At 38.9% G+C, this 23,859-nt stretch overlaps 1 protein-coding gene across 1 annotated transcript; it reads left to right on the top strand.

The window, feature by feature from the left end:
* Window positions 1-7,614: 7,614 nt before the first annotated feature.
* lemd2 (LEM domain nuclear envelope protein 2) lies at window positions 7,615-23,405 on the top strand. Its single transcript, XM_008109733.3, has 9 exons — window positions 7,615-8,620; window positions 10,861-10,901; window positions 11,982-12,057; window positions 13,721-13,797; window positions 14,352-14,431; window positions 18,479-18,624; window positions 19,903-20,004; window positions 20,090-20,192; window positions 21,322-23,405. The coding sequence occupies exons 1-9, from the start codon at window positions 7,660-7,662 to the stop codon at window positions 21,470-21,472; spliced, it is 1,737 nt and encodes a 578-aa protein (XP_008107940.2). The 5' UTR covers window positions 7,615-7,659; the 3' UTR covers window positions 21,473-23,405.
* The last annotated feature ends 454 nt before the right edge of the window (window positions 23,406-23,859 follow it).

Below are 23,859 nucleotides of genomic sequence, written 5' to 3'. Positions count from 1 at the left end.
CGTAATAAACCATTCTGGCTGGTCTTCAACTTGATGAATTGGTTTCTCTGGCCTGGCCTATCTGGTTTAGCATACACTCAACAGGCACAAATCATTTTATCCATGTTCTTAGTTATAACACTATGAACTTCAACATAATAGAGTAGGCACAAACCTAACAATGCTACAAAGGCAAGATGTGACAAAGACTGAAGGTTACAGTAGCAGCTAACATTATGAACTAGGGCTTATCTACATGAGGCCAAAACCCCAAATTTACTTCCAGGGTATTCCAGGTCTTCAAGATAGTTTGAACAATGGGATCGAGCCTGTTTTGGACTGATCTACTGTCCAAACTGGTCATCACTCTTTCCGAGTGCTCATCAGCTCAAGGGAAAAGGATGGCCATTGGCACTGCTGTTCTTGACTGGTAATGAAGCTCTGTCCAAGTTCCTGGCCTCTGCTGATGTAGGACAAGGCATGCCCGGCAAGAAAGAAGGGGCAATCTCTCCCCCCCCCCCCCCATTGCTGGTCCTGGAGGCACCATATTCTGAAATTGACAGATACCTTTGTGATAGCCAGGAGCTTGGGCAGAAGTCAATGGTCAGCTCAGTGGGGCAGATGTGCTCCTGGACCATCTAGAAATGGCCCCAGATTCAGCACAAATGAGCAAAATCCAGAGCTGCTCCATGGCAGATTTACACAGCTAAACTACTCAGCGTAGACATGGCCCAAATCTATTTAGCACACTGCAATAAATGAGGACATATGCATAGCTTTGGAAGTGGCGGACATGACTAAAAACAGCTGGTCCATCTTTTAACAGGTGAAGGTTGGTTGGGCAGGAGATAAATCTAGTCACATCTAGATTGCAATACAATCTTAAACATCTTTCTTCAGAATACTTTCTGTGGCTTCTTCTAAACTGTGCTATAAAATCCAGATTATCTGCTTTGAACTGGATTATATGGCAGTGTAAACTCATATAATCTGGTTCAAAGCTTATAAAATTTCACAGATGAAAATCAGGACAAATGACATCAGAGTGTGGTCAAAATGGCAAAAAAGAAGGAAGACATAAATTAGAATAGGCTGCAACAGTTTGCTTTTATTAGAGCTTACTGGGAATGCTGACTCTCCTCTCTTAGTTTTGAATTGAGTATAAACTATTTTGCACTTTAAAGCCAGTTTGCAGCAGGTGAAGTAAGCTGATGCTAAAGTGGGAAAGTAGTAGGAGAAGAAAAAACCAGGATTTTTTTTAAGCAGCTTAAAAGTGAGACAATGGAAAAATAATTGGACTGTCTGTGTCAAATGGGGCCAATTAAAGACTATGTTATGATTTGAAAAGGACACTCCATCTTCTCACCATATCAAATCATAAAATGAAATGAGAGACCAAAGTGCCCACTGTAATCTAAGCATTGACTCTTATTTCACAGACATGAAAGGGAACCTCAATAGATCTGTGGCCCTCTCAAATAGTACATAAAACGTTGAATAAGTGCCCTACTGCATTTAAAGATCCTTATATTGTTGCCTTTATGAGGAACATTAGTCACTATTTCTGCATTATCTTTAATTAAATTCAAATATTAAACAGTAATATTTCAGATGTTTTCATTTATTTTTTATAGAGAGCACCAGGAAAAGCAATTACTCTACATCTCTGATGTGCTAAATTTAATTTTCAAATCATAGCTTCTTCTTCTTCTTTAATTATGAACACTGAACTTTCTTTTCCTCCACAAATGGAGTTGATTACCATTCCTCCTAACTTCCATATTACTTTATCAGATTTTTCTGTAGTACATTAAGGGGGAAGGGGTTCATAATGACATTTGCTCAGAATTCTGCACAAAGAGGGCCAAGAGATTTGTAAACTGAGAATGGAATTAAGTCGTCTATCTTCTCTGTTCTTTCTCAAAAAATGTTTCCTACACGCACATTGAAATGAATTCTCCTCCCTAAATCCTTCACCAAATCTTCCACTGTAGATTCTGAGACTCACTGAATGTCTTCTCAACATTGAATACACCTTGAACATCTCTCATGCAGAATTGCAAAATCCAAACTACCGTAAAATCAAAAAATGTATACATGGCTGCCTGAGATTTTGATACCTTTGCTTTCTGACAATTCAGTGTACAAAAACTTTATTTCACACACAAAATTATTAAAAATATTGTAAAAAAATTACCTTCAGGCTATGTCTATAAGATATATATGAAAAATGAATGTCATGAATTCAGATTTGGGTCCCATCTCCATGATATCTCATTATGTACATACAGACAAATACAAGCAAATCTGAAAAAATCTCAAATCCAAAACATGTTTGTCTGATTTTGGATAAGGTATACTCAACCTGTATAGAAACCATGCTAGTGTTTCGCACCCAGTTTGTCATATAAGTCATTATGTGGCCTAAAAACCTTAAAGACACCAGATCCTTTCTGTTCTTTGAAGTTAAGCTAATAATAATATGCCTAAGTAGACCTATGCAATTCATAAAGTCACCATAAGTTAATGGGTGACTTGAAGACATACACACATACATACAGTATATTATGGGAACAGGAGAAATGTGTAATGAAAGAGATTTTCATCTTGGCAAATTAAGAATGGAGGTGATCAAAGAAAATGCTACTTGACAGAGTGCAACAGATTTTCAAAATCAATAATGTTACCCATAAGCAAAATGTGAATGATCAACTTTTTTCACTCATAAGGTGAAATGGATGCTTCAAGAATCCTCGCACTACCAATAGAAAGGTGGAGTTTTTGTGGAACAATCACATTTGTTATTTAATAGTTTGTGTTTTCTTGTTATTTTGTTTGTTTTTTTTTGGGGGGGGGAATGGAAGAAGAACCAGAAATACACAGGAGGAATGCAAGTAGAAGATGATAATGTCTGAACCCCACCTACTTGGAATTCCATGAATAAGGCACTGTGATTGTAACCTGGAAACACTGTGTTCCCATCTACACGGCTATATAATGCAGTTCAGTGCAGTTAAACTGCAATATATGAGTCTGAACTGAACATATAAGTTTCAAACTGCATTATATGGCAATGTAGATGGGGTCTAGATGTATTCTCCGTTGTTGCTGTTTGCATAATGCTTCTGTTATCTATTCCATTAGCTAGCAGCAACACTTCCATAAAGCACCATTTCACTATATTGTTGAATGATTCCAACCAGTTTAATCTCTCCTGACTTCAAATCAAGCCAAAACAATAACAAAAATAAACCATGAACCATATAGCTGCAGACTTTAATACTGTCAAGTTTAAAAAGTGAGTTTTTGTTTTGTACTCTAATATATACCCTGACAAATTCTGCAGAAAAATTGTTAAAAAATTTACTGTCTGTGACTTTTGCTCGATATATGCCACTGTTTGATACTTGGCCATCAATAGTATTTAATTCTAGTCTTCACAATTTCATGATATCTCTGATTATAATAAATAGTAGTTGTTTCATTATTTCATCACTTTATATTTGTCATATTGCATTCCTTCTTTTATGAGCAATATTTATTAAGCTATACTTGACATCCACATTTTAGATTAAAACTGGACTTATGTTCAGAAATTCTGATTATTTTTTTCACAATATAATGGGGAACCTCACTTGAGGAGTATCCTCAGTTTGTGAATGCAGAGTTCTTTACTATGGTTCATCTTACTTTTCCCTTAAGTGGATTGTTCAGAGCTGTAGTTTTGGAGATTTTTTTCCTGACTGCTAACTATATTTGACACAATACTTTTCACACTAGGCCATATAGTTTGTGAGTTTGTAAAGGAAATGAACATAATCAGAATGACAGGGAGAAAAGGGGGGCAAATTAAACAAAGAACTGTCTGCCTGCTCCATCACTGAATACTGACTGCTTCAGCACAAATAGCAATAGTCTTCTTTGAAAGCGCCCCAGGCAATTAATATACCCAACATTTCCTTCTGCCTCAAATATACAGATCACTGAGAAAGAGAATTTTAAACAGCATAAAGAGAAAAGAAACATTACAAAACTATTTCATAAGCAGAACATTATGTGGTGTTAAAATATGCAACAGTGGAAATGGCAAAGGCAATGAGACCAAAGTGATATATGATGTATACCATCCACTGAAAATCTAAGAGAACCCCAATAAAACAAAACATAGTGTGTAAGTGTGATGACTCATGGGCCATGTAGTCCCGTTCCTAGTACTGTTGTGACAGATGAAGAGGAAAACTTGGGTTTCCCACCGTTTCTGCCAGATTTGGAGCCCTTGCAGCTGCAGGATGTTTGTCCACAAGAAGTCAGCCAAACAAGCCTTGAGGAGAAATCTCCCCCATTTTCTCGCCGCCTTTATTATAATCAAGATAGACACGCTCGGGAGGCGACTCGCCGAAGCACCCGGATAGCTGCCAGACAATTAGATGATTAAGTCTATTTCCCTTGGGAAAGTTTAAGGAGTCTTGCATCTGGACAGTATAGGTTTCGGTTCTTGTTCCCCAGAGAAAGTGTGCTTTGGCGGGAAAACAAGATCCTATATAGATGTTTGGCCACAAAGGATTCCTTGCGGAGTCAATTCGTCAGCTCGTGGAGTGAGATCGTGTGTAGACTTCGTACCTCAGTTCCCAGCTCCTGAACCAAGTTTCCAGCCCTGCCTTGTTCCACGGATTTCTATGGACTCAGTTCTTGTTCCACGAATGTCTTGTTTCAAGTTGTACCTTGCCAAGTCTCAAGTCTTGCCTTGCCTTGCGTTTTAAACCACGGACCCTGCCTCTCGGATCCCAGCCTTGTTTTTCCCTCCTTCGGTTTTTACCTTGAGCCTCAAAGACTAAGGACAGTTCCCCACACTATTGCTTGCTAAATAGTGTGTGTTTCGGTGAAGTGGATTATAACTTTGGACTTTAATATCATATATTGGACATTGCTTCCCTGGACTATAGTTGACCTTTCCTGAAGGGTCTATTTCTGGACTATATTCTACACTTGTTTTTATTGACTTTATATAATTCTTTAATAAAGATATTAGATAGATTCTGGCCTCTGTGTATGGTTATTGGTGCTCTGCAGCCTGGGTCCTGACAGTAAGAAGAATTTACTATTATTCCATTTTAGAAGTGTGAGGCAACACAACTTTGTTCAGCTGCACAAATGCACTCTTTCCTTGATCCCAGCCCCAGTCTTCTCACACACAACCCTTTATCTTGACCAATGAAAAACAGAAGACTTGATTGAGGTCATCTAACATATTTTAATCCATTTAAACTCTGCTTGCTTCTAGTTGCCTGTTACATTTCAACCCAAACATGGCAGTAAAGCACATATTCATTATACATAAAGAATACTCTTAAGCTATAAATGCCATTTCAATACTACTTCATGTCCATCAAATCTAGTTCTAATTCTGCTATAGAGGCTGGATGTCAGAGGCCTAACTCACACATCTATAAATGTCTAGGACCAATAAATCCTATCAGCAGCAGTGGCTTCTACTGGCCCTGGGATTACAAGGTCCCTGCTTATGGCATTCATTTCCTTCTCCTGGCAGTTGGCTGCCCACAGAAGCCAACCTGCCTGTGTAAACATTGCCGTCTGGCTGTACACAGAAACATAAACCGTTCAGTTAAGCATTCTGTTTCCACAGTGATAAACAAATATTTATAGGATGCTCACGTATAAGAAATAAGTGCAATAGAGCTCTGCCACTTATACAAGCAGTCTCTGAGTTACAAACATCTGATTCATAGTTAAGAACGAGGGTGAGACAGCAATAACTGAAGGGAAATTCACTCCTGAAAGAGTAGTTATGGGGAAAAGGCATCTCCACTGAAGCTTTATTACGAATCCTTGTCTTCACAACAAGCAAATTTTTTTCAAAATCCTATTATCACAGGGACAGAAAATGAGGTGAAATCTTCTGAGCGGGAACAGACAGCCAAACAGACACCACGGGGGTGGTAACCCTTCCTCATGCTCTCTAAAACAAGAACTTTTTTTGGTTGGAATTACTTTAAAAATGTACCTGTCCTGTCTTACATACACATTCAGCTTAAGAACAAACTTACAGAACCAATCTTGCTCATAAAAGAAACAGACCCTCTGCCAAAGGATGTTAGTGCCTCACCAAACCGCATCATTGAAAACAACAGGGCTTCTTCCTGAGTAAAGACGAACAGGGAAACCTGGGCATTTAAACCAGGCATGGGCAAACTTCGGCCCTCCCTCCAGATGTTTTGGACTTCAACGCCCACCATTCCTAATAGCCTCGGGCCATTTCATATTCCCCCTTGTGCTCAATGATTTAGTTTGATAAGGCACCCACACCCTTTAGCAAAGAAAGCTAAAGGCCTTCTAAAACTAGAACTCCCACTGAGCTATGGCAGCTGAAGTGGTGTCAAAATGCATCAATCCACCCTGACAGCTTCCTTTGGGTTGTTGTGAGTTTTTCAGGCTGTATGGCCATGTTCCAGAAGCATTCTCTCCTGATGTTTCACCCACATCTATGACAGGCATCCTCAGAGGTTGAGGGGTCTGTCGGAAACGGTGGGAGAAATAACTCTTGTCTGCTTGAAGCGAGTGTGAATGTAGCCCTTCTCTCACTCCTGCCTCCGTCGCAAACACGACTGATAGGGAGAGGGTCTTCTTGGTGGTGGCCCCCTGGCTCTGGACCTCTCTCCCTAGGGAGATTAGATTAGCACCCTTCCTGGCCACATTCCACAAAAATTTGAAGACTTAGATGTTCCAACATGCTTTCGAACAGTAGGTACGTTTTTATCATCATCCAGTCTTTACTACCCTAACCCTCAGCACTTTACCCTACTTCTGAATCTCATTGCCTTGCGTTTTCGCACATGCCTAACTTCCCTGTAATTTCTTAATAGCCTCACCATTTAGTCCTAATGCTCGATGGTGTATTTTATGAATTTTATTTTACTTTTATTGTTTTAATTTATATGTTATCGTTGTATTGTTTTATCTGTTGATTGGGCTTGGTCCCCATGTGAACCACTCCGAGTCCCCTCGAGGAGATGGAAGCGAGTTATAAATTATTATTATTATTATTATTATTATTATTAATTGATCAGCTTGGTTAGCATTGAATGGCCTTGCAGCTTCAAGTTCTGGTTGCTTACTGCCTGGGAGAGTCCTTTGTTAGCTGGCCCTGGTTGTTTCCTGTCTAAAATTCCCTTGTTTTCTGAGTGTTGTTCTTTATTTACTGCCCTGATTTTTGAGGATTTTTTTTAATACTGGTAGCCAGATTTTGTTCATTTTCATGGTTTCCTCCTTTCTGTTGAAATTGTCCACATGTTTGTGGATTTCAATGGTTTCTCTGTGTAATCTGACATGGTGGTTGTCAGAGTAGTCCAGCATTTCTGTGTTCTCAAATAATATTCTGCGTCCAGGTTGGTTCACCAAGTGCTCTGCTGTGGCTGACTTCTCTGGTTGAGTTAGTCTGCAGTGTCTTTCATGTTCCTTGATTCCTGCTTTCTTTGGCTTTGTCAACGCCCTTCCAGTCAGAAAGCCGACCTTCTCAAGGTGGCAACGGCTAGCAGTGACGTCACTTGGGATTCAAAACGGAGGCTCGGGACAGAGCCGTGCGTGCCTCTCCCAAGATGGCGGCGGCTCTTTCTCTCTCACGGGAGGCGTCATTTCCGGTTCCCTTGTTCCTCATCGTCCGCGATGGCGGCTGCGGGGTTGTCAGATTCAAAACTCCGGGCCGAGTTGCTGGCCCTCGGCTACAAGCCAGGTCCTATTACGGATACCACCCGCAAGCTCTACGCTAAGAAGCTCACTCGCCTGCGGGCAGAGGTGGCCGCGGGGCTGAGGAGCCGAGGCGGCGCTGGGGCCCAGCCTCAGAGTCCAAGCGGGCCTTCGAGGCCTAAGGCGAGAGTAGGCCAGAAAGCCTCTCCTCAGGCGCGAGTTTTGGTTGAGAGGGAGAGTCAGGAGGAGGAAGAAGAAGAGGAGGAGGAGGAGGAAGGGGAGTGGGATTTAGGGAACCGAGGGCCGACTCAGAGAAACCATTTGTCGACTGAGCGTGAGAGAACCTTTTTGCCGAGAGAAGAAGGGAGGCTACCCAGCAGCCCTTGGGACTTGTCCTCCAGGAGGGCCCCCCTCGAAGTCCCCACTTTAAGGGACGGCGTTGCTGACAGTTTAGCTTCCAGCGCTTTGTGGGGCTCCACAGTCACCGAAGGGGGAGGAGGAGGCTTGAGCTCCACCAAATGGTGGGAAAGGGAGCCCAGCCCTAAGACGCCCAGAGCAGAGGGAACCCGGCCAGGCTTCAGCAGCAGCACTAGGCCTTATTTAGGGACCGAGAGCCGGGTCACCCCCAGCTCCTCCTACTTGGGTTCACTCACCCGAGACACAAGACCCGAGCTAAACTACAGGTCTCCATGGAGGGCAGAAAGAAAAGAAAGGGGGTCCCCCCTGACAGGTGCTGGGTTCAAGCAAGGCACGCGTTGGGATGGGACACGTCAACCTATAGGCTTGAAATCTCAAGGGAAAGGGAGAAAAGGCATAGGGCTTGAGTTTTATCTCTCCTGGTTCCTGTGGCTGGCAACGTTAGGGCTCTTGGTCACCTTCCTTGCAATCCTTTGGGTGAAGATGGTGGGACCTGGCCAGCTGGAAGGGCCCGAGGAGAACTGTATGTGTATTTCTCTATTTGCTTTATTTTTATCCGCTTTTTTCCCCCAAGGCAGGTAATGGCAAACATGACATGATTAAAGCAAAGCAAATGCATTAAAATATAAATACAGTAGACATTGTCAAAGTAATGCAGTTTGACACCACTTTACCTGCCATGACTCAATGCTGTGGAATCTTAAGGTAAAGGTTTTTCCTGGCACTAAGTCTAGTTGTGTCCGCCCCTGGGGGTTGGTGCTCATCTCCATTTCCAATCTGAAGAGCTGGCCTTGTCCATAATCACCTCCAAGGTCATGTGGTCGGCATGACTGCATGGAGCGCCATTACCTTCCCACCGGAGCAGTACCTATTGATCTACTCACATTTGTATGTTTTCAAACTGCTAGGTTGGCAGAAGCTGGGGCTAACAGCGGGAGCTCAGCCTGCTCCCCAGATTCAAACTGTCAACCTTTCCGTCAGCAATTTCAGCAGCTCAGCAGTATAACCCGCATTCCACCAGGGTCTCCTGGTTCCTGTGGAATCTTAGGAGTTGAGTTTTACAAGATTTTTTAGCCTTTACTACCAAAGAATGCTAGATTCCATATCATATCAATGAGCCATGGATCCTGGCAGGTATAGCTTTGCAAGATGTTTAGCCTTGACAGTGTTGATGCACCCCCGGTTAACCAGCATCCATGTGGATTGTTAGATGCCGGATAAATGTAATTTCTGGTTGCTTGTAACTTCCTAAAACAAATAAGCCTGACTAATACTATACCTTACCAGAAATCCTGTACTGACCTTATCTTAATATTGAAATACAGTAATTAAAATCAAATCAAGACAAACTTGATTCAGTGTAACACAGTTGTACTGTAATATAAAAACAATGCAGTATTGTTCCTTTTTTATGGTTGCTTGAGAGTTCCAGTTGATTGAGTTCTGGTTAACAAGAGTCCACTGTATATATTTTTTAAAAAAACTATGTAACGAGCATTGAAATATTAAAACACATTTAAAACTATACTTAAAAGCTACACAGCCTCCCAAAATCCCACTCATGCCATCCCCAACAGCCATCCTGTCATCATTCTCTAAATGCCTGATGTATGTTTTCATCTGCCTGTAGAAGGCAAGCAGGGATAGGGTCATCCTGGTCTCTCAGTTCCAGGGTCTGAAAGCAGCCCTTGTGGAAAGACCATGTGTAGCATTTCATCCACCTTGATTTTCTTTTTCTTCAACTGCCTGTTTGTCAATTCTTTCTCTGATAGCCTGATCATAGTTCTCTTATTCCATTCCATGCCACCACTACAGCACTCGTAATTCCATAGCATTGAGCCATTTCAGTTAAAACAGTTTCAAATTCTGCAGTGTAGGTGCATCCTTAGATGTCCTTTGCTTAACTGCTTAGAAAGTAATTATTGATATGTATACTTCTGTAGGAACATATGAATTGTTCTGCTCTCTTATACTCTGAAATTGGCGGTTCCTGAAAGCCAAGTTGAAAATAGAAAGTGGGGCATGGAAGCTCCTATTAACACTTAATTGATGTTTATTCCATGGTCTTGAACAGTGTATCCAAAGTCATAATAGTGGTTAAGTAACAAGGGGTTATTCAGACATGGACACACCCAGTCTTTTGGCCATGTTCTTGCAAAGCATTAGATAAATGGAAGTTATTGAACATAAGCAGTTGCAAAGTGTGCCTTATTTTTTAAATAGAGCAGCATGTATTTCATGACATGGAATACACAGTCTTATCCTAGTATCACAACATGTGTCTTAAAATCACATAGTTCAAATACTCTTGTTTGTATATGCCCTTTTGTCTATTTAACACTAGTATCCCTATACTTTAATATGTCAGGAAAACTCAGTCAAGATTTGTCTTTGTTATGTTTTCAATATAACGCTACATGAGCTTAAGTTGCATTTTCATCTATAACTGTTTTTAAATCTCAGGTAGTTCACTAAGTTCACAAATTCTTACTTTAACTTACATTTGTTTTTACTGCTATTTTATATGTATTTAATAATTTTTTAATGAAACAATATCTAAACTAGATGTCAATTACGGCTTAGATCTGTGCACACTATACTCTGAAGTAAGTCCCATTGAACAAAATGAGGCATTCCCAGTAATCTTTTTGTCTTTAAGATGCCACAAGCCTCTTCATTTTTTAAAATATAGTGTTTATTTTTCAGGCCTTTTCAGGAAGTGTTTAATTGCAAGTAACTAGTCCTCAATCTTTTCATTCACAGTTAAGCTGTTATCTGTGGACTGTGCACAGAGAACAGATAGTGTAAGTATGGATATTTTAGAGGGGGGTTACATTTAATTTTTAACAGAAAATATAATGGTTGAGTGTACAAGTCAGTTATTAGCAGTGTTATTATAGAAGTGAGCCTCTCCAAGAGAAATGTAATGATTTATTAATGTGAAATTAGTAGACCTCGTTTTATCAATTTAGTATGCAGAATAATTATTCAAACTGTGTAAAACTAATCTGCTGCAAATCTGAAATCCTGCATTTGCAGAAATTTTCTTTAGTCAGTTGTAATAAAAGTAAGATTGATTTATGACAAGGATTTTGTCTGCATCTCTATTTTTCAATAACAAGCTTAAGTAAAGCTAGCAGCTTTAATCTTTCTTGATGTGTGCATGTAGTTGTAACTTGTTCCATAATATGTAGCCAAAGGGGAAAAAATCCTTGGTGTAGTGTGTCTAGTTAAAAGGATAACTCTGTGTTCTCGGGATGCTTGTAAGAGAGACTACATGTCTCTCTTACATAGATTCAGAAATTTAAGGTCTTAACCCCGAGCAGTAGCACTTTTCATTCCACTGTTGAAATCTTTGGTAAACTGGGTGTCATGTAAGAGACTTATAATTTTGTCGAATACACTACCCTCCTAACCATATAGTAGGGGCTTTCTCCTATACAGCAAATCTGAACTCTTTTAGGTTGAGACCACATTCAGAAAATATCATGATCTCAAAACAGATCACATGGGGCTAAATCCAATAGTAGTTGAAACTGGGTTCCCAAAAGGCAGACTTCTTTGTTCTCCCATTCACTCTTATCCTGAAAATTGAGGACATCATTGCTGTAGAAGCCTGAACTGATAACTAAATCAAGACTGTTGAAAATTGACTGAGGGCCTGAAGAGATCAAACTAAGACTTGCAGTCCACTAGTGCCATATAATCTGATAGATCAGTTTTGTTGTGATGCTTTGAAAAGGGAGGGGGAGCTGGGAGGAAGTCTGGTCATTAGCTAGGGAAGAGCAGATGAGAAGATCTTATATTTAACTGTTCATTGTCATTTCTTTAAACAATTTTTGAATTCAAGATCTATTTACTGATGTTTTCTTTAAACTTTTCAGTATTGTCAGGCAAAACAAGAAGAAATAATAATGACCATACTGCATGAGTTATACAACTACCTTGCGGGTAAAGCTGGTGAGTTCTGATTTTTCTTTATACATATCACAGTGATTCAATAAAAATTTAATGTATACTATCTCAACCTTGATTTGAACTGAGATGATTAGAAGAAAGTTTCTTGCTTCCCTTGAAAAGATTATAAGAAATATTAGCCTCCCTAAATCTGTGGGTTCAATAAACTAGCAGGAGAAATTACCTGTTTGGGGCATATCTTTTCCATGTAGAGATATAAGGATTGAATATTTCATTTGTCCTGGCCTTTTCCAGCCCTGTGGTCCATGATCAAACCACAGACACAAATCAAAAATTGTTCAAAGTTTCTTACCACTTTGATAAATCATCATTGTTGCATTGTTTTTCAATGTGGCCCAAACAGTTCAAAACCTTCCATAATGCTAATGTGATTACAAATTACCAATGAAAATACAGTATTAATCATTTTTATTTTTGTTAACTATATGTTATATGACTTTCAATTTAAGAGTCTCAAAGTGACATACATCAAAACATGCAATACAAGTGGTCACTGAAAGCCATTAAAAATCAAAGGTCAAATGATAATACTAACAATCAGAAAGATAGTCTGAAACAAAGAAATAAAATTAGTTGATGGCAGTAATACACATCACTGAGAGTCTGCCTAATTTTATTGAGGAGATCATTCCATGTAGTAAAAGCATTAAATATCGGGGTATGACTTCTTGAAATATGGCTACAGAGCTTTTCTTGCAAAACTCATATTCTCAATTCCTAATGAGCCCATGTGCTCCATTTTTGTATTTTGCATGTGCTCCTGTGTGTGACGCTCTACCTAGAATGGTTTTCCTGATCACAGCAATTCATATATTCCATTTCCTCAAAACTGGTCTGCTTTTCAATCTCTTGTTCATCCCCATTTGCATTGCAAAGCTAAATTATACCTTACCATGATGAATTTGTGGGAGAAAGAACCTGTGAAAATCGATGTATGTACTTTAGAGAAGCTGTGCACATTGAAATGGAAGGTGTGGATACAGAAAAATAGAGCTCACTTTTTTTTCCACTTCAGCTGCTTGAACTGCTACAGAATTAAGCAGCTTTTCAGTTCAATTTTTAAACTTAAATTTGGATTAGCTTCTTTAGCATGTGATGATAGCATCAAAGCCACTGTGCCAGCTTTAAGACCTAACAGGTGAGCTTTTTTTTCTTCTCATATTAAGTATGTATACCCCTCTCTTCAGCTGGAAGTGCTCCTGAGCTGGTTTAAAGATCTATCAAAATAAGGCAGCCTCTAGCCTCATGCTTACAATCCAGAAAGGAATGGGGAAGAGAAATGTAAATAAGGGACCTTGGGGTTTTTTTTGGCATTGGACCATTGTTTTAGAACTGTGCTTTGGTGTAGAAATAGAAACTTTTATGAGAGGAAGAAAAGACAGCAATCCTTTCTTGTTAGATAGCATTTACTTATGGAGTGAATGTGATATTTAATTGCTCTATGCTAGGCTGCGTACAGCAGCTACAGAATTTTATTAAGTCATAAAACTAATCTGGGTGTACGTTCTGCACAAGCATTTTGGTTAGTACTAAAATTATTTAAAATGGAACTTGTCTCAGTGCTTCCATACTCTTTGGCAGATTTCCTAATTTCCTAAAGTTACGTTCTTTCCATGTAGGTAACGCTATCTTTCTCTCCCCCCAGGCAGTTTTGAGTGTGGAAACCCTGAGAACTTAGAAAGTAAGTTTATTCCAATTGGTGAAGCAAAGGATTATATAGAGGTAAGTAAGATTAGAATGTATTTCTGTTGCAGCATTTCTTCATCTCTGCTATTTATTGCAGTAAAGGGTCCTTCCTTTGATATTCTCTATAGCCAGTTCAGTTTTTTGCTATTACTTGGCTTGCCCTTTTTCTTGCTTTATTTTTTATTTCTTTGTGAAGTCTAGATAGCTGCTTAATTTGACTTGAAGTTTCTTTTTTATTTGAGAAACTGAATTCCCTGCATTTTACATCTGCTGACATTTACATTTCTCCTTTCTACTCCACAAGCATTATAAAACACTGTTTTCTGTCTACGTTGTATTTCTTTATATTAAAAGGTGCTATGAATTCTGTATTTACCCTTAAAATATTTTATGTATGTGACTACACCATATATGATCACCATAAAATTATACTCAGTGCTTCTATGTGGGAAAATATAGAATTATTGTTTTTTGTTTGTTTGTTTTTTTTAAAAAAACTAAACTGAGTGGTGCGGGAGGGGAATACATTTGCAGGGAAAAAACTCACAGAGGAATACAGTGTTTACATCTGAGGATATGCTTCCTTGCAGAATGTGACTGGCTACTCTGCAGAAAAGTTTATGGATGCTCTGCAGTGGTTACTGGACAATAACAAGGAATCAGGAATATTGTAAGTAAATAGGAGAACACATAATCCATTGTCTGTAGAGAATCGGCTCAGAGACTTGTCCATCAACAAACTGTTGTTTGGAAAATAAACAAAATCAAGTTTTCTATATGGAGATTCCAACTTTTGGAAACAGCTATGACATCTGTATGAGATTGGCACACTGTATTCATATAGACTAGTGCTTGTTTTATATTTGAACATGAGCCTTATAATGTAATATACTTCACCTGCCCTTGCAGACTATTTGAGATTGCAAACCCTGGGTTGTCAGGCCTCTGGCAGGTTGAAGTTCTTGGTTGATGGCATATGTGGTTTGATTACTCAAGCTGTGCAGACTAGCCTTAGAATGGTTCAGTGTTGTATTGCAGTTTTTTCCTAACATTAACAGCTTAGTAAATCAGAAACTCTCAGATTCGAGTACTGCATCTTTTTAAGTACAAGACTTTCCCTTATGTATTAAGTGCAATAACATCAGGCTGACATACTGTAGTGGTGTTAGCAATTACTGGGGTGATGTATGTAAAGAGCTTTACATTTTCTGAAATACCTAAATCCCCAATTGATTGCTGTGTTGGCCAAGTGAGGAAATCTAAACATGGCATATAATCAAAATAATAAACATGTTCATATGATGAACCTGTATTATTTCAGGCATTATCTTGTAAGAGGCATTCAATTCAGAGTATGAGACACACAGGAACACTGCTCTTAGAATGAGCTCTAATATCTCATTTTTAAATACGGTTGTCGCTCCACATTTGGAGTTTAACCTTTGCAGATCTGGTTCTTTGCAGATTAGTCAGTGGTCTCACTAGCTCATTCGGGCAGAGGGGAAGGCTAAGGGATGGGGGGAGCACAAAGCAGCAGAGTTCATGCATTCACTATTTCTACCTCGGAAACTTGCACTCCATCTTCCTGCACCCCACTCTGCTATTAACAGCTTCAGGAAATATGCTTCGCTGCACTCCACATGTTTTGCTGGATAGCAGCCAGGCTGGTTAGGCAGCTCTAGGCATTATAGCACACTAGTGATATTCTACACTCTCATTTGCGTATTCTGGTGGTCCAGTTTACCTGGGGTATTGTGAGTGCACTTGTGCACATAAGAAAAGTGGTTATTTTGCAAGATGCTTTATGGTATTTGAAGCTGGAAAAACAAAATTAGTTATTGGATGGGGTGAATCCCATCTTCAGAGAGTGCTTAACCTTTTGATTGGTGTAAATAGCAATACTGTTACAGATTTTAGTTGGTTGTATATGAACCAGAATAAGCATTACCTCTTTTTAGTGGTATTCTCATACTTGAAGATGGTTTAATGAACAGTGACTGCAGATCATTTCTGAAGATAAAGCATCACCGCATACGAATCTCCCCAAGGTTTTGCTTATAAAGTCTTGAGTAGCTATTATATATTTATGAGGGCTTCCTTCCTTGTCTCATCCTGATATTATAAATTACTCTTTTGAACTCTGAGGATGATATTAAAAGCCACTCATGGCAGGCAAGAAGCCCACATAAATATATACAAGTTACCATATATAGATGTATTATTTGAAAGCAGTATTATTCAAGTGAAGACTAGATCACAGCAATGTGAATTATACTTCTTTGAGAGTTAAGCATGTGTGCTTAACATTCTGAAATTATATTATTTTCATCCATTTTAATTGATTTGTTGTAATTGAAATTATTTATTTGGAATTACCAATTTGAAATACTGTCTCTGAAAGGTCCTGTTTAACTTCTTGCAGGCTTTAGATGAATTATCTTTCATGAAGCTTCTAGCCCTCATTCAAAGTTTGCTTGGAATAACTTGTAGAGCTATGTTTACAAGATCGTTCTAAATATGTTTAATTAGCATAACTTCATTTCTAATTAAGAAACTTGGGAATTGTTGTTTGCAATTTCTGAGCCTCTTCACAAAATTTCCACCTCACTCATAAAGTGACAGTTCCCAGAGCCCATTGGTGGGGAAAACCATTATCATATCCACGTACCTTCACAGAATAGAGCATTCTAGGTCATTATTACAAACTTTCACCAAAACTGAAACTTTCACAATAAAACTCAAACTCTTTTCCTGTGTATGTAGCCCTTTGTTGGTGGGATGTGTGTATAAATAGCATCACATTCTGTTCTTTTCCAGAATATAGTTGAGGGCAATATTTTGATCCCACAAGTATTGTGTTGAGATGTTTTCATATAAAGCAGCACACTCCAGTACTTCAGTTCAGTAGTCTTTATTAGATTTCAGAAATAATTTCTTGTTATTGTTAACTCTGTGACTGCTGTGGAATCACTTCACAAGCCTGAGGCTGTGAGCAGTAACAGCCCCTAATCACATTATCTAAAACTCTGCTGTAACCTAATGTTTTGAAAATGTGCTCTCTTTCTCCATTCTTGTATGCAAAGACTCCATAATGCTAAATACTGTTCCCTTGGGGACATGCCTAGAATTGCTGGTGAGATGGAATTTAGCTCTTTCTAATTAAGATTTTCTTTACCGTTACAAGTCATAGCCTGGAAACACAAAATACTCTCCCCAGTTTTGTATTTACCATAATTAAGAGTTTCATCAGCACTTGAGGAAATTGATATTGTTTTGGCAGCTCAATATGGAACTCATTAAGAATATATAACATACTAAAAAGTTGCAGTATACTTTTTACCAAATGTGTGAATGCTTTAACATTGTTTTGCTAGTAGCAGAAACCAGTAATGCAACTGTGTTTGAGAATTGTGCTACGTATTTTGCAACCTTTCAGGGGGTTAAACTACAAGTAATTTAAGGCATCGGATGAAACGTCAGGTGCTGTGTAACAGATACCAGAGTTGTTTTGAACTCAACTGTGATGTCTTGGGCTACAGATCAAGAGTCTTTGTTCACAGTGAGGTATGAATTGCACACACACACACACCTTCCCCCCCGGTGAAGTCAGATAGCTAGGAAATTTAAATCGTTTGAATTTTTTGATTCGTAACTGCTGTAAGCAAATGAAGACCTGAAGGCCCACTTTTTTTTTTTTTTAGATTTGCTATAGTGAGCATCCCTATGCAAAGACTACGGTCTCCCAGAGCAATATAATTCTTGTAGAACTTGCTTTTGCTGATTCTATGGATAGATTTTACAAAACACCTTTTCAGTAGTTTTTGATTTTCATTTGGTCCATATTTATATACTCTCCAAGTACAATTATTGTGCTGTGTTCTCTGTGTGCTCAAACAGCTTTGATGCATAAACTACCTGATTGTGCCACTTCAGGTTTCCTTTATCTCCTTCTCACTCTTTCCCCTTAACTACCTGACACATCTTATTCAGATATTCCAGATCCATGTTCTGTATTGAGAATTCCCTTTCAGTGTATTATATATCCTAAGTAATCGAAGAAAACTAAACTTCCATTATAGTTGCACAAACTCCAACACGATTAGTTAAAGGTGGGGAAATCTGCTATAGGAGGGATTAAGCTCATCTGACCTACAATTTCATTACCTTGTGGGATACATCTTGCTTTATAGTATTAATTTTCTCATAATAATGTATATTAAAATGCATTTAGAGTTTAGATAATCTTGTTTTTTTCAGTATTTTCTGAGATGTACCAAGGTTTAATTCAGGTGTACTTACTTAAATTCATTTCCAGCTGAGTTGACTGTTGTAATATGTTTCGAGGAAAATAGACCAACATGCACACACACCATTGCTTGCTCTCTGTGCAGTCACTGAAGGAGAGAATCCAATTTAAAAGTTTAATCTCCTGCACACTGAGAGGTGCTGTCAAAAAAAAAAAACACAACATATAGAGAAAGACTTAATTTTGCCAGACAGTAATCCTACCCTGCAGTCTTTGCAAAGCTATAGCTGTGTGCTGGTGATGCCTCAGTGCTGAAATGGTCTGCAAAGGCCAGCAACAAGGACTCATATAATTTCTAAACAGTGTAATGGGGAAGTGAGCTGCCTTAAAATGTTTATACTTCTGATTAAAGTGGACCATCAATATTTATTGTCCTTTTCTATTAGAGGATCTTCTGCTTCTTCTCTTTAGGTTATACAGTGATGAGCCTTCAAAACCAGTTACCATGGCCAGTCAGGTGGTTTCTCTTGAATCTGCCCGCCCCCAGATGAGCTTGGGTTGCCGTTTCCACCGGGCACTAACCACAGCTATTACGAACCTATTTATATTCTTTTGGAGTAAGTTTGTTTTTTGTCAATCAAGCTTCCCGGTGTTCCACATTATAATAATTACATTGGCCAACATACATTTTGGTGCTTCAAATGTTAGACCTGTTTTGGGGGATATTTGACCTGGTGGTTCCAAAAATGGCACCAGTCTTCTCCTATCAGCTCTAGTTTTTAAGATACAGAATATATGCTATATACCAGTTGTCATCAGCTCACCCATAGAAAATCATGATAACCATATCTAAGAATCAAAGTTGCAATTACTACGTCAGAAAGTAGAGTGACCAGTGTCCTGAATGCTGAGACAGAAGGTACCAGGCTAAATGCCAGAATGGAACTGAATGCAGTTGTAGTGTACATGCACACACCGAGTCACTTGGTTTTCCAGAAATGGCAAACCACCACAATGCAGCAGACAATCTCCAGTCTGCTTCTGGCTGTTAAGGTCACATGGATAACAGCCCAAGCATTTTTGTTCTTGGTGTTTTGGTCTTTAGCTCTGTTCCTGGGGTTATTTGGGATGCTGATTTAGAAAATTGCATTGGATAGACCACATCAGCTCTAGTTTAGAGCATTCTAGACTGCTGAGGGATCAAGATGTTATGAGCCAAGGTGGGCAACTTATGGCCTTCAAATACTATTAGACTGCAGCTCCCTGCACTTTTAGCTATGCTGTTGGGGCTGGTGAAATTTACAGTCTCAGAAACATCTGGATGGTCACAAGTTGCTTTCAGAATCTCTGAACATACAATGTAGAGGAAGTACCTTGAAGTAGCATAAAGACAAAGTTACTACCATATTCTTGGATTTGGTGTTAGGACACTGAGGATTCAGATTTTTGTGCAGCCTTGGATTTTTCACACCTTTGGAAAAGTCATAAATTGTAAATGTCAAAACTAGAGTTTTGCTGCTCTCATCTTTATTTAAATAGTGTTCTACAATGTTCTGCTATGTTGGTGCAAAATTTACATATCTCTATTAGTAGTTCATTCCTTTTTTAAAAACTTAGTACAGATAATGGTAACTTAGATGAAAGTTTGAAGATGAAAATAACCATTTCAACTGCCAAGGGTTTTTTGGGGGGGGGGGGGGGCAGAAATTGTAAATTATCTTTAGGTTTTATTGAGTCTCAAGCAAATTGTGTCAAGAAACTCCCCTGTGTATAACATGGTTGTCCATGGACTGAGAATATTTAAAAAGTGCTTGGGAAGGATTAAGGATTGCAGTGGAACATAAAACATGCACACAAAGTAATTCAAGATATCATCTTTGTACTTCTACTCACAGGTTTAGCTTTTCTTTGGGGGATGTTGTTTCTTCTCAAGTATTACTGGCGGAAAAGGGAGGAAGAGGAGATGGCCATGTACAAAATGGTCCAGAAAATCATAGGTAAAGTTTATTAATGAAAAAGGAACTACGGTGTGCCCATAATTTCATATGCTTTCCATAAGTTCTTGCTTTGTTCTTTCAATAGCTGCTGTCCAGAATCATTACAAAGAGTGGGAGCAGAATTTGGAACGGTACCCATATGTAGGCATCCTTCACATCAGAGACACACTTATCCCACCCCAGGACAGGTGAGTTTTTTTTTGTTTTTTGTTTTTTGTTTTTTTGTTTTTGTTTTTTTGCTTTAACCTGCTCCATTAATAAATTCATTGTGTAGATCAGGCCTGCACAACTTGGCAGGAGCGAGAGGCCAAACTTAAAACAGACTAAACATCTTTGGGCCACAGATCATTTTTAGTTCCTCACTTAGAGTTTGTGAGAGGGTGCCTTTCCCTCAGAGCAAGCAGCAAAGCAGAATAGTCTCAATTTCCCTGCCTCCCCTCAATGTGGTGGCAAGTTGCAGTCCTTTTCTGAGGGAAAGACCAAGTGCCCCAACTCTTGCCTCTGTTTCTCTTCCATTCTCTTTACCCCTGGGTTGCCCGTGTCATCTGCTTCTCCTCCAGAGGGAAAAACCACCAACTCCGCACTGTTGAAATCTCTTGTTTCTGAGGGAGAAACATAGATGAGGACCCCACAACAGCTTCATTGTGAAGCTAAGTTTGTCCCTCTTAAGTGAAGGAAATGAATATTGTAAAGTTAGTTTTGTCGCCAGATGAGAAGATGACAGAGGCAGAGAACTGGGGCACTTTGTCTTTACACCTCCCTCTTCCTCTAAGGTACTGTTAAATTTTAACCTAACTTGGAATCCAAGATTCCACCTTCCCTGAAAAACGGTCTGCTATCCCTTAAAATTTCATCCCTGAGTCCAACACCTTTCCCAGGCCACATTTGACTTTGATCAGTTAATAGTTCATTAGAAATGTTTTGTTCTTATTTATTTACTTCAACCTTCTGGAGTTCTATTTTTTATTTTATTTTGCAGGGAAATGTAATTTATGATCATACACAAGTTATGGATGGATGGTTTGTTTTTTCTCTTTTGGATTTTCTAAACTTGACTGGTATAGCTGCTGCTTTGGGTTTCCTTGTGGAGAGAAAAGGCGGGATATAAATAAACATCATCATCATCAAATTAGTCCTAGTGGTTCTGTATTAAAAGACAGGCCCTTGTACAAAAACCATTAGTAGTAGCTAGCATGTTTATGCTCTAGCCACTAAGTCCATTACTTATGCCAGATGCTTTTTTCCCCCTTCCCCTTGTATAATTTAGGCATGGCCCCATGCATAAGTATTCAGCTTGTTCCCTGTTTGCTTTCCCAGGAAAAAAATTAAGCGCATTTGGGACCGAGCCGTGGATTTCCTAGCATCCAATGAGTCACGTATTCAGACGGAATCACACAGGGTGGCAGGAGAGGACATGCTGGTGTGGCGTTGGACTCAGCCGACATATCTTTCTGATTCAGATCATTAGCACTGAGCCAAGGCCAAGACAACGTTTCAGCACTGCGGAGGGCAACATACCCTTTTCTGGCAAGGGAATATCCTGTTGTCTATACTCAAGTGCACTCCTGACACTACTATCTAGGTTTTCAAGGGAGATAGTATCACTCCAGAGCATATTCATTTCCTATAAGAAATATAAATTTTGGTGAACAGAGGCGCATCGAACCTACCTTTTCAACATGCGACTTCCATAATGTAACTATTTAAAAAGAGTTCCCTTGCCTAAATGAAAGATGCCATTGATAGTTTTAATGCAGTGTTATGGAAGACTGTATCTGACCCTTCACTCAGAACCACAGTGCTAAAGCCACTAAAAGGGGGTGTGTTTTTGAAAGGAACTGTTCATTATAGAAATGTCCTGAGGACAGGAATAGACAATAAGTGTGTAAAGTATCTTTACTTTTCCCAGCAGAAATCCCCTATGCTTTTACAGTACTGGCATCTGCATTCAAGGTAGCAAGTACAACTGTGAGGCCAGTTCATACACCTTCAGTGGCAAGTTGAGCAAAGTGGGAGAATCATACAGAAAATGGCAGGCCTTGTGTTTTTTCTTCTTAGACATTGGTAAGATCATGGTAGCACAGCGAACATAACATATTTTTGTAAAAAGAGTAGAATACTTTTTAAAGACATCTGTGAGTTTTAAAATGATATAATAAGCAATGCGCATATTCTGCATCATGCAGTGCTAGAAAACAATTCAGGTGCCTAGAGTGTTTTGATACTTTTTTTTAAAAAAGCAGTTTTAGTGATCCAGATCTGAATCCTGAATCCTCCTAGCAGTTCTAACCAGATTATGCCCATTAAATGAGCTATTGACTGGTGATTCAATGTGTACAATAATTACATTGATTCAGTGTGAATAAGGGTAGGATTCAAGCAGGAGTATTTGGCTAATAACTGCAGTGAGTGGTGATATTCTGCAGCAATACAGTTTTGTATTTTGTGCATAATATCATCTTGGTTTCTCACATTCATGTCATTTTGTTTTGGGAGCTGGGAAATGTGTCCCAAAATGCCATGTCATGCCTTTCCCCTGTGTTGCAGAATTATAAATCCCCAAACCCTTGCATATTGATATGCAGCGGCAAGACTGGTCCTGAACATAGCCACTGCTCATAGTGAACATAGCCCTCTGTCCTGTGTTTGTACCTAAAGAACATATGAATCCATCATATATACATCTGTCTTAAGGCAAATTTGGTTGATGCTTTGTGCTACCTTTTCTTAAGCATTTTCTTTAAACCAGCGTATTTATTTATTTGCAAGTGGTGGTGGTCTGAATTTGGAAGATTGCCCTTTTACTCCCCCTGCTGGCTCTGTTGAATAATGGAAGAATTTGGAGTTTTACCTCCCTGTTTTGCCTTGGAGGCAGCCTCAGCAGCACACAGCAATTCATTATATGCCTCCTTCTGGTTCATCAGCTGAAAACAACAGTGTGAGAAAAACAGTCTCAAAAACAAAGCACCTGGAGGTATTATTGGTTATGTAAAAGAAAACCTACCATTCAGTTGAATTTTTATCCTTACGTGTTGCCATCTGTAGCATAGGTGGTTTATTAGAAGACAAGAAATGTAACAGATGTTTCCATGACATTACCCATCTTTTACCTACATCCCTCTTACATGGTTAAAAAAGATAATCAAATGAAGGTAAATCCTTTCTTTTGACATGTTCTTAATTTCTGCTGAAGTTTGCAAAAAAAAAAATCCATGGTGCCTGCATTCTTAGGGCTTTAAAAACATTTTTAACCATCTGTCTCTCAAAGAGGAAATGCCAAACAATATTTTGTAAGGTTAATTAAGCTGTTGGTTTATTTTTATGTAGATGGGCTGGTGCTATTTATTATACACTTTCTCTCTGTACATTTTATCTTACAAAATAAAAATTTGTACAAATAAGACTGGCTGATATTGGTAATTGGTCACACTCCTTACAAGAGCAAATCTAGACATCTTAATCCTCTGGATATTTAATGTTGGAATACTGCTTGGCATCTTCTGTTTCCATTGAATGACAGAGCAACACTGATCAAGATCAGTTGTATTTATTAAGACTAAGACCCTAAGAATAATAAAAACTAATAATCCAACTCCCATTCCAATTTAGAAAACAATGAAAGTAACAGCAGTTCATATTCATCAATGTTATGTAGATGGAATGCTGCTATTCTACATTTTCCCACAGCATCATAGCATTGGCTGCACAGGCCATCAAGTGCAGCCCTGTTCAATATAGAGACTCCAGTTAAAAGCATACCCAACAGATAGCTGTCTAGAGAAAGCTCCCACCCCACTCAGTAATTCGTTTCATTCCATAACCACTCGTAGCATCAAAAAAATTCTAATGTTCAAT

This window comes from Anolis carolinensis, chromosome 4 (genome assembly GCF_035594765.1).
Source record: "Anolis carolinensis isolate JA03-04 chromosome 4, rAnoCar3.1.pri, whole genome shotgun sequence".
In the NCBI taxonomy this organism is placed as follows: domain Eukaryota; kingdom Metazoa; phylum Chordata; class Lepidosauria; order Squamata; family Dactyloidae; genus Anolis; species Anolis carolinensis.
This window is presented reverse-complemented; position numbering and strand designations above follow the sequence as displayed.

Bases quoted from the DNA above. Each gene is read 5' to 3' on its own strand.
- lemd2 (XM_008109733.3), top strand. From the start codon at position 7,660: ATGGCGGCTGCGGGGTTGTCAGATTCAAAACTCCGGGCCGAGTTGCTG. The intron at 8,621-10,860 runs GTATGTGTATTT...TTTCATTCACAG, and splicing joins GGAAGGGCCCGAGGAGAACT to TTAAGCTGTTATCTGTGGAC. The intron at 14,432-18,478 runs GTAAGTAAATAG...TCTTCTCTTTAG, and splicing joins AACAAGGAATCAGGAATATT to GTTATACAGTGATGAGCCTT.